The 10,895-nt window shown below is 50.9% G+C and overlaps 1 protein-coding gene across 1 annotated transcript; it reads right to left on the bottom strand.

Annotated features, from left to right (window-relative positions):
* Nucleotides 1–3,406: 3,406 nt before the first annotated feature.
* LOC105063186 (putative DBH-like monooxygenase protein 2) lies at nt 3,407–9,886 on the bottom strand. The gene is made up of 13 exons (XM_010947658.2): nt 9,599–9,886; nt 8,619–8,765; nt 7,949–8,110; nt 7,627–7,710; nt 6,615–6,782; nt 6,330–6,432; nt 5,974–6,140; nt 5,565–5,656; nt 5,181–5,277; nt 4,983–5,042; nt 4,604–4,734; nt 3,940–4,054; nt 3,407–3,649 (listed from the first exon to the last, which is right to left on the bottom strand). The coding sequence occupies exons 1-13, from the start codon at nt 9,884–9,886 to the stop codon at nt 3,407–3,409; spliced, it is 1,857 nt and encodes a 618-aa protein (XP_010945960.2).
* Between the last annotated feature and the right edge of the window lie 1,009 nt (nt 9,887–10,895).

Genomic DNA, 10,895 nt, shown 5'->3' with positions numbered 1-10,895 from the left:
TGTCCGTTTGTCCATGGCTGGTGATGCTAATTCACTTACTTGGCTGAGTTGGTGTCTGCCAGGTCTCTCTATAGCAAATCTACTATTTTTTCTCATCACAATTAATAAATATATTATGAGGAGATATTTTGAGGCTATGTAGCTATCTGATTCCTCTCCCATTGGTTTTATCATCGATTGATAATTCTTGCCTAATTCAATTATTATAAATTTGTTAAATGGTGATTTTCTAACTTCATATTTTTTCTACATTCATTATTTGTCCTTACAAGGACTCTTCCTTCTTTGCTGTATATTTTTTGAGTGATGCTTGGTAAATAACCACGTCCCTGAGCCCCCTAAATGCACTCCTTCTCTGAGATCCTCACAGATCCTTATCTGTCCATCCAAAAAATAGACTAATTAAGAGCAGCTGAACTTCTGGTTCAGTGGTCTTCAGTCTTGGGTGCATACTGGAAACACCTGCAGAGGTTCATCATTTACTAATGCCTGGACGCTGCCCCCATCACCCAGGTGACTCCTATATATGGTCAAGGTTGCGAGCCACTGTGGCAGTGGAGTTGTGGAGTTGGAGAGCTTTCTTGCTCAGTCTCAGCTAAGTATAGCAGGAATTTAAATGTGATGAGAATTCGACAAACAGGAATAAGAAACTAAGTTATCAATTACATGAAGGAGAGAGACACAGGCAGAGGAAGGAGGAAGAGATAGGAGGAAGAAAAACAGAAGAGATGGAAAGAGAAGAGAGAGAGAGGGAGAGAGAAATGGGGCAAAGTAAAAATGGATAAAGCTAGTTAAAGAGCACATGGGAACTCTTGTGGCTTTTCTATACATTTGAAATTTTATCAGAATGTTCTTATTCCATGGTTAAAGAGAGAGAATTCTTGTAAACGTTAGCTTGTGGTTTCTACTTTCAGAAAAAAGTAACGAGGGAATAAACCCTTCATTTACCCTCTAAATTTTGTATTGAGCTTATGGTAGAGGAGGTGAAGTGGGAAAGGAGTTACAGTCTTAGCATCATTCAGAGCTGACCTGAACTTAGAGACCACTGAGGGATGAGGGATAACAGAGACCCAGCTGCCGGGATGTTGTAGGAGGAAGTTGGGTTCAGCCGTCTCCACCTCAACTCTGAGCCCTTCCTCTTGCTTTGTATCATTAAGCCGCCAGAAAACTGCAGTCACAAAGCACATCAATTGGAAAAAACCTTGAGGTCATCTAATTTAGGCTCCTACCCTATGTAGGAATGTTTTAAGACATCCCCTCAGCCGTGTTAAGACCCCTGTCTACTATGTATGCATAACATAAAGTGCATCCTTTTTAAACACAGAAGCAAATCGTTCCCTGTAGATTGATATAAATATAGTTCCTCTCTGGAAGCAGTCAGGGGAGGAAATGGTCCATGGCCCTGGGGAAGGTTCAGGGGCAGATGGTGTAAACTCAAGGAGAAAGTGGCCACCCGGAGGATCGTAGAAGCTTGACTTCGACTCCACAAGGTCATAGGGGTGCTTGTCCATTTCCTGTTCATTTCAGCAGCTCCTGTTCTGACCTAACGTCAAGCTCACAGATGGTGGTCAGTGAATATGTGCGTGATGACTAAATCCTGGGATAGGGAGATGGAGACGAAAATAAAATGAAAGAAGGAAAGCTAAAATAAGAACCAGATATTGAAGGGGGTACAGAGAAAGCTGTAGCGCCAGGAGCCATGCTGGGCCATGAGCTGGGTGAGGGAGCCCTGGGAGATTTTCTCGCTGCAGAACCCTGGGGTAGTTGCCCAGCTGACTTGAACTTGTCAGGGCAGACCTGAAAATAAGGCTGCAGCACAGACAGTGGTTTGTGCATCTGAAACCCAGCCAGAGAGGTTCTTCTTTTTTTTTCTCTCTCTCTAAAAGATTGGTGTTGAATGAATTTGCTTAGAGTGGGGCTCTGGGGTAACACAGATTGGAATAGAAATGTCAGACTTATCTGTTAATGGGGCAAGCCATCGAGAAAAGTTCTGTTTTGATTGTTTTAGGTTTCTGTCTAGATTCATTTTAATCTGTGTATTTCTTCCTGCTGTAGAAAGTAGTTTGTGTACCTCAAACCACTGCCAAATGGCCTCAAGCGTGTTTTAAGATTTTTACCTCAAGGAAAGCCTCCATCTCCCTTGACAACAGAGAAGCCCAACAGTGAATACAATCTCTCCAGCTTCAGGTGAGTTGTGTTTTCTTTATAGTCATGAATTTTGAAAAATCTCTTTGACATAAAGATAGCAAGTCCCTCTGCTCACACACCATGACCCCAGAAGTGACCCCAGGCATTGAAAAGATCCAGCAGCAAGACTGCAGGGGTTGAGTGTGAATGCTGAGGATTTTGCAGAATCTCAAAATGGAGCATCCAGAATTCTCCAGGAAAAATGACAACAAAGGCTCATCACTCGTGCACTTCTCCAGCCCCAGAGGAGGGGGTGTTGCTCTGCCAGGAAGCAGGACTAGGATGCTAGACCAATGCTCTGCTCCTCAAGCAGAGACAGACAGTTTAGAGAGGCCAGCTCTCTGATCTCCAGGGAACTGAGATCCCTCCAAACACCTTGGACTATCCAGAGTAGGAGTCCCTTCTGGAGGACAGGAACAATGAGCAAGGTGATCATGGACTTGCACGCCCTTGACCTGTTCTCAGAGCCCGTCCTGCCTGCCTGGCCAGTTAGGTGATCTGAGTGTTAAGAATGTGATACTTGTTGAGTCAATAAAGACCATCTGAGGAGAGCAGGGCCCACATTAGATGTTGCATTTTGGGCAACCAGGTCCTCAGATGCCCTGAGCATCCAAGGTACCTCCCAGATGCCTCTCCTGGACCAAAGGCTCAAAGGAAAGAGATGACAACAGGAAGCAAGTTGAATTCCATTTAATTTGGTGTCTTGAGCTTTGTCTCTTAGAACAGAGTTCCTCCCTTTACTACAAATCACACATGTGGATTCCTGCCTCTGCCTCACAGGGATGTTTGGGAAAAAAATGTTAGAAGAAAAGAGAAACAGGAGCCCCTCCAGGGTCAGCATGGGATGAGGAGGGTTCACCAGGCTCCCCCTCTGCATTCAAGCCCCCTCCTCCCCACGTGGCATCCCCATTGAATGAGCTGGGGCACTGGACTTCTCAGAGAGCCATCACCTTACCCAGCCTTGATTCTAGATGTTGTTAGAAAATGTGTGGTCCCACCTGCGCGTCTGCAGCTTTAAAAGATGGACTGTAGGGCTCGTGATGGAAGAGGCTTTATGGAATCTGTGGCATGCCCAGGTCTACAGTGTCAGGGCTAGGGTCATGGGGAGGGGCACAGATGGGGGACTCTGGGGGCCAAAGCAGGGGGGTGTTTCTATGCTTGATGATGAGGGGAGGCCTGAGCAGAGAAGGGCCTGAGGATGGGACATGAGGAGACAATGTCAGACTCTAGACTGCAGGGTGGCAAGGAGCCAAGAGACAGCCCCCTGCCCAAGCAAGAGAGCAGCCAGGGGGAGGCGCCTTGGGGTAGCAGTGCTGGAGCCTGAGAGGGCCACTGGTGCGGTCCTGAAGCCTGCAGGGGCTTTGTCCTGGGGCTCCACTTTGCCTCCAGAGGACTCTGAGCAAGGGCCCCGGGGAGTAGGGGTGATTTCCGGAACCCAGCCTGTTGTGTTTTCCACTATCTCCTGCAGAAGAAGGAAGAAAATGGGTTAAGGTTCGCGGAAGCATCCCCACTTCCTTTCTTCTCCAGAGAACTTATTTGGTTTTCCCCAGTCCTTGCAGCCGCCCCGGAGACGCCAATGCACACCCAGAGCATCATCAGCCCTCTTCTCCCTCAGTTTCTCCTTCTCTGGCCCAGCGTTCCTGCCATAGTCATTCATATCTCTCATTCTTCTCTTTTCCTGGCTTGGTCCAGCACCATCCCACACCCGTCCATCCCCAACCCTGAGACGGTGGGGTCTCCTGGGACACTTACATCAATGGTCTTTATTATCACTGTCTGCTGGGCCTCCTTGCAGGCCTTCTCAGCCTTCTTAATGTTCTCTGGGGTCCATTCAACATTGTTCATGGCCATCATGCCTTCCATGGAACTACCGTGGGCAGGAGGAACAGACACTGGCTTCAGGCTGACTTAAAGCTTTGACCAAATGTAAATAAAATAGCTTCACTTTTGTTAGCATCAGTTCAACGTGGGCATAAACCGTGAGGAATGTCTCACAATTCAATGAGACAATCATGAGCATGGCAGGAGGAGAAATGTCATCAGAACTCAGAGGTGAGATTTTTTAAAAGTGAAAGAGAAACTTCTGACTCTTTAAAGAAGTGTTTCTTAAACTGAGGGCCATGAATTTCAAGAATGATGGAGTGACTTCAGGGAACCAATAAATATCCTGAAATTGGTTGTGAAATGTGGATATGTCTCCACAGATGTGCGTTTTTCTTGGAAAGGAATTTCAGCGCTTCCATCAGAGTGTCAGGTAGGACCCGTACTCCCAAGTGATGAAGGGTTCACTGCTTGAGAGTGAACACAGGCTTGGACTGAATCAGGTAGTGCACAAGAAAAAGACAAATAGTTTGTACACAAGTTATCTAACTTCTAGAGGTCACACTGAAGGGTCTTATCTTCTGGGGTGACTCACTCTGATGCCTCTTCCCCCATCTCATGGGCCACGAAGATGATGTCAGGGTACCCCATGCAGCTGGAGATGTTGTTTCTCGGATAGTAGAAGAGGAAGATGAGGCACATCTCATTAATGGTGCTGGGACCCCCCTGGAGAAGAAGAGAGAGAGAGTGTGATAATTTTAAGGGGTCATTGACAGAGAACATGGGGATCTTTGTACCCATCTGACAATCATGGGGACGTGAGAGCATGAAAAGCCCCATGTGAATGGGAAATACCTTTGGAGAAAGAAAGGGGCTTCAGTGGAATAATCTGAGTCAGTTAATAGCGAAGGCCAGGGATGGGGCTCTATTCTGAGGCTAGTGCCATGGACCACGGTGGGGAGAGAGGCACTTACAAACGTCAAGAAGTCGCGGTCCAGCGTCTGGTAGTGACACTCTACCAGCAATTCATCTCCCTGCACAGAGTGAAACAAATGCTGGAGGTAAGACGCGGAGGGACAGGTACAGCCCTAGAACTCTCCTGGCTGATGGTAATGAAAGCCTATCCTGCCTCCCCCCACCCACGCCAGCCAGGCCTCCCCCCAGACTCCCACCGGCTTGATCTCTACTCGATAAGGTAGATCTCGAGTCTCCTGCAGATTGAAGTCATAGGAATCATCTTTACAGATTGTTCGAAGTTGGGTTCCATTTCTGGAGGGAGACAAGGGGAGGGGACAGGAATAAGGAGAGGATGGAGCGCGGAGGGGTTCTCAGCAAAGAAGCAGTGTGTGGGTCATTCTGTGGGCACAGATTGCCCAGGAAACAGAAAAGTTCCTCCTTCCACCTTACTTCCTGTCATCTCTGCTCTAGGGAGAGTTCTAACTCCTCCCTCCTCCCACTCCCAACCAAGCATAACCTTATGCTGCAGGAGAAATAATTATTCCTCAAATTTATTCGCAGATACAGAAGGGAGAGCTTCCAGTCCGTGTCTTCCTTACCTGTATTGCACGGCCTGCAGAGCGCGGCCCGCCAGGTGGGTGTGGAGCAGGTAACCGTACACCTGTATGTCAGGCACCGGGGCCCCATTCATCTGTGGCGAGGCAGGGAGGAGATGCGCCTGGTCTGTTAGCAACTCTCATCTTGCCCTGCTCCTCAATTTTCCACCTTCATTATTTGACACCTTCCTCTTATGACTGAGCACAACCCTATATTTTCTACCCCTTAGGTTCCCCTTCCAGCCCCCAAATCCCTGACTCCTGCCTTCCCTTGCACGATCCAGGCCAGCGACTTTCCTGAGCACTAGGCTCATCCTCCAAGGCTGGGGCTCAGGCTGGCGCGCTGGCGGACCAGACCAGATCTGTGATGGGGAGCAAGGGGCTTCAGGAGGGGCGCGCCTCCCAGCTTCACCTCTTCAAACTTCTCCGTCTTACACAGCCCGTAGGACATGAAGGACTCGGCGTGCGGGGGGATGAAGTGGATGGGGAAGGTGAAGAAGCCCAGCTGCAGGACGCCCATGTCGTGTTTGCGCAGCTGCGACGTGTAGTACATTCGAATCCCCGAGGAGTCGTACACACCTGGTGTGGGAAGGACCGGTCACAGGAGGCAGGAGGCCGGGTCACAGCGCGGGAAGAAAGAGGCCCGGGAAAGCAGGGGTGGGGCTGTGAGCAAAAGGAGTCATCGGGCATCCTGCCACACCTTCCTGATGCCTGGAGGACTCAGCCAGCCTCACCAGCTGTCCTTCCATAAATGTTCTGGATGCTCACCAGGCAGGTTGTGAAAATTGCTGTAGTGAATCTCCAGTCGGATCCACTGGGGGTCCAAAGGCGTCCCAATGGAGATGCCCACATCGTCTGGGAACTGGTAACTCTGTTGGAGGGAGGGGGATTTGGCAGCAAGAGGGCTGGGAACCAGGTGCAGGGACCCAGGGCCAGCCCTTGTCTTCTTGTCCTCCTCCCGGACCTCCCCTGACTGCCCACCTTCCATCAGCCCAGCAATCCCCACAACACTCTCCTCCCTGAGTCAGCGATTTCCCTCATCATGGGACTCACTGTGCCCCCGACAGCCCAGCCCACGATGACCTGTGAGCAGAGGGAGAAGGCGGGGTCAGCGCCGTAGCAGTCGCTGATGCCCGTGGGGAGAGTGCTGGCGTTGCCGCAGGCATACACCAGGATGTGATGCACCATGGTCTCGCTGCGGTCCACCAGCTTGGGCTCAAACTGGGTGGGGGAAGCAGGACGGAGCACGGTCAAGATCTTCTGTGCCAAGTCCTTATCCCCTATTCTTTTTCCCAAATAAAACTATGCCCAGTGTCCACTTCTCTCTCTTTCTCCTTCTCTTCCACTTCCTCTGCTTTTTCTTCCCCAACCCATCACTTCCCCCACCCTCGCACTCAGTCTGACTCCTCTCTCACCCTCCCCCTTTTTAAACCCCTTCCTGAGGGCACAGCGTATTAGATTGAGCTGGGAACATCCCAAGACTTCCGACTTTCCCTTAGTAACCTCATCGGTTCATTACATCCGAGCATGTAACCATGCGTTGTTGGGGTCACTCTCTAAAGAAAACAATTGGCATGTTTGATACACATTGTAAGACCATACTTTTATTTATTTGATCAAAATTGAAATCACTCAAACGTGAAATCGGGTGACCAATCTGAGTTTCCTCTAGCTGGATTTCGCCGACCTGACAGCCTTTAGCCACGTCCCCACACCCTACACTTCTTCCTGGGCTAAAAGAACACAATTCTGGGCCCAGGGTAAGACTTACACCTTGTTCTTTGCAAACACTTATTTGCCAATGACCTTCATTAAAATCCCTGCTGCCCTGTGGGAGTCTAATTAAACAGTCCTGGGGGCTGTAGTTCTGGGCTCGGGAAATCATGAGCGTATCATCTCCCCCAAAGCCGGCCTGGCCCCCACGTTCTCCACTTCCCTCCTGCTTCCCCCAGCAGTTTTCCGAACGCTGTCTCTTCAGAGTTAGCCACGCCCACTGCCTGGCTCAGCCACGCCCACTGCCTGGCTCAGCCACCTGGCCAGTGTCCCACTCACTGGTTGGCTGTACCTTGTAGATGTGATGCTTCTTGCTGACGATGGGGAGAGGGAGGAAGGTGCAGGCGTACGTGGTGTCATCCTCTGGAATGAGGAACTGGAGGGGGACACACACAGGCTGAGCGGGTGGGAGTGAGGCTCCCGGAGAAGCAGGGGGAGAGACAGGACCGGGAAGGGCGTTCACGTGAGGGCCAGTCTGGCCATCCCCAGGGGCGTGAGGGAAGTCGGAATAACCTCAATTTCAGGAACGTACTGAATACTGGGTGCAAGAAGGTCTGGATTCAGCGGAAGGTGAGAGGGGGCTGGAGGCAGCTGGGGGGGGAGGAGGGGCTTACATCAGTGAGCTCCAAGTCATGGATGATGGTGTCCTCGGGGACATGGAGATCGTCAGGCTGGATCATTTGCAGCAGGAAGATGGACTTCACAAAAGTACGCTCCCGATGCAGCTTCAGAGTGTCATCCGGGCCGTAGGCGGCCAGCACCCTCACGGTGTCGCTCTGGGGGTGTCAGGGCATGGCGGTGCTGCAGTCCACAAGCAGCACCTTGCACACACCCATACCCCACGACCGACACAAGCCCACGTCTACACAGTGGAAGGAAGGGGACTTCAGACTGGGAGTCAGAACTAGTCGGGTTCCAGGTCGGCCTCAGAGGCTAACTTGCTGGAAATGTTGCGCGAGTCACACACCCCCTTGCATCCCCTCTCTGAGCCTGTGTCCACATCTGGTATGTGATGCTCTGAAGTTCAATGAGATTGGGCAGGTCCTTCAAGAGGGGAGCCCTGGGGAGGGTGGCCCGGGGTTGAGTCAGTGGGAGGCCACCCTTTAGAGGGCTAGTGCCTCGCAGAGGTGGCAGGATGTGGGGGCAGTGCTTGGAAAGGCTGAGAGAGATGAGGGTCCTAGGAACAGAGACTGAGATGCATGGATATTCCAGGGTGGGGGAACTTCACCTCCCAGAATGAAGAGCAGCTTGTGATGGGACGCTTTTCTCCCCTCCCTCTTTTACCGTGATGTCTTGGTCATAAGGGTCACAAGAGCGGAAGGGCCTGGAGAAGCGCATGGTGGTGTAGACAGCATCTTCCGTGAGCCGCTGCAGCTCAGCATCCTGGCTCCCGTCCTTCTCCAGGGTGTCTTCATCCACCAGGTGCTGGTCCTGGGGAACAGTGAAGGTCGAAGGGTAAAACCAAGAGCCTCAGATTGGTCACGACTCTGGAGGAGTCCGGGTCCCTTTAGCTCCCACAAAGAACTAAGTTAGCAGAACCGATATCTTTGTTATGTAGTTTGCTCCTAGAAGAGAGCATGACATCCTGGGGTGGGGGGACTCCTGGGGAAGAGGGATGGCTGGTGTCTGATGGAGTGAAGCCACCTGACCTGGCTTTACTTCTCCCATTTCAAATCTCATCTCTATGAATCCTAATATTCCTCTATCCCTGAGCCTTAATGCTCATTTATTCTCTGAACTCTCTATGCTGTTCATCTTCTCATGTGACTCTTAACATTGACACTTCACCATAGAAATGCAGTTCAGAATGGATGAGGCTGGAAGATGGGTGAACTGCTTCCTCATCTGTAAAATGTGATCATAATCATCTAGCTTATGGTGATGCTGCGAGGTTTAACATGCAAAGAATGTGGACCAATGCCCGCTTCATCAAAAGTGTATAACAATTTTAAGCTATTAGACTGTTTTATGCTGCAATCCACCCATCTGAGCCTAAAGGTAATTGAGGATGAGGACTGTATCCCAAACAGCTTTGACTCTCCCCCGGTGACCTGCACTGAGGATGTGGTTTAAGACTCTCTCTCTCAGACCTTAGGGACCTGCAGTCTGGAAGATTTAGATTCAAACTCTCCAATGGACCATTTCTGTAGGGAGAGGTCAGTCACAGCTGCTGTTCTGAGCCTGTCCCTGGAAATGTTTGGAAAATGTGGATCTTTCCTGGATTCAGAACCATCCTCCACCCAGCAGGAGACCCTCAGACTCACCGAGAAATAGACATTGCCGTCGGGCAGGACTCCGCCAACAACCAGATCGCTTCCCACTCTGGTGTAGCGATTTGTTACACCCAGGCCCACCCAGCCAGCTGTCCGGACCTGGAGCTCAAAAGTAATGATCTCAGCCTTATAGTCAAAGTCCCAGCGCAGGAAAATGACATTAGAAGGATCTAGGAACCTGGAATAACGCAGCCGAGAGGTGGGGCCAAGGTGGTTGCCTTGGGAGGGGGCTGCCAGGGCCGTAAGCAGGAGAAGCTGGAAGAGAAGGGCACGGGCCATGGCTGCTGGGGTCTGAGGCACCTCTCCTTAGATGGACACTCAAGACGTACGGACTTATATGTACGCCTACCTATGCCAGGCACCGGGCCATGGGGAGGGACCGCCGGGGGCTCTTCTGATCTGATTATCTCTGGGCTCAGAGTGGTGCCGCTTACGTAACCGGGGAGGTGGAAGGCGCCCAGGGCGGATTGCTCTTGCCCTGGAGTAGGGACCTGGCATGAAACTGTCAGGAATAAATCATTCAGACTTCCATCTCAACCGCGTGCCGGCGTCCTGCCCATGGGGACCCTGCAAAATCAAGGAGGATGTTTCTCTGTGCCTCCCTTTCTATTTCTCTCTCTCTTCCCCTCCATTCTCTCCCTTTCTGCACGCCCCACCCCCCGCCCCCCTCCAAACCATCCCTGTAGCCTTAGATATCCTTTCCAGCACTCTGCCCTCTGGCATATGTCCCCTACCCCAGTTTTTATGGGCATTTTCTATTTCATCTCTATACAGAAGTGAGGCACAGATGGAGCGGGGTGGGTGCACGTGACCCAGCCTTTCAGCCTCCCTGCGGCACAGGAAGGAGAGGAGGTGTTGGGAGGGGAGGAAGGGAAGGCTATGATTTCCATCTCCTGGAGGAGTCTTGACTCCTAATCCTGGAAGGACGCGTGAAGGTAAAGGAGCCATAATCATCTTTCCCATTGGACGAGTCTGGGGCAGCTTTGAGTTTCTGCACATTCTTGGGGAGGAGTGAGGACGAGGAGGAGGAGGGAGGAGAAGGAGAGGGAGAAAAATGGGGAATAAATGTGAATTTGCCTTTAGGATGCTTTGTGCCTTTCCCTTCCTCCCATGAATTGCCTTGCAGAGAAGTCACATTCAGGGACTCTCCACTGGAGACCTGGCCAACCTCACCACTGGCAAGCACTTCGGTACGAGGGCAACAAAGAAGAATGGAAGACATTAGAATATCGGAACACCAGAGTGAAAAGGAACTTTAGATCCATTTGATCTTCCAAAAGTTCCAGTC

The sequence above is a fragment of the Camelus bactrianus genome, chromosome 7, assembly GCF_048773025.1.
Source record: "Camelus bactrianus isolate YW-2024 breed Bactrian camel chromosome 7, ASM4877302v1, whole genome shotgun sequence".
Lineage (NCBI taxonomy): Eukaryota > Metazoa > Chordata > Mammalia > Artiodactyla > Camelidae > Camelus > Camelus bactrianus.
Note: the sequence above shows the minus strand (reverse complement) of the source record. Positions and strands in the feature narration are given on the sequence as shown.

Bases quoted from the DNA above. Each gene is read 5' to 3' on its own strand.
- LOC105063186 (XM_010947658.2), bottom strand. From the start codon at position 9,886: ATGGCCCGTGCCCTTCTCTTCCAGCTTCTCCTGCTTACGGCCCTGGCA. The intron at 8,111-8,618 runs GTAAAAGAGGGA...TGACACCCCCAG, and splicing joins CTTATGACCAAGACATCACG to AGCGACACCGTGAGGGTGCT. The intron at 5,657-5,973 runs GTGAAGCTGGGA...GCCTCGCCACAG, and splicing joins AGACGGAGAAGTTTGAAGAG to ATGAATGGGGCCCCGGTGCC.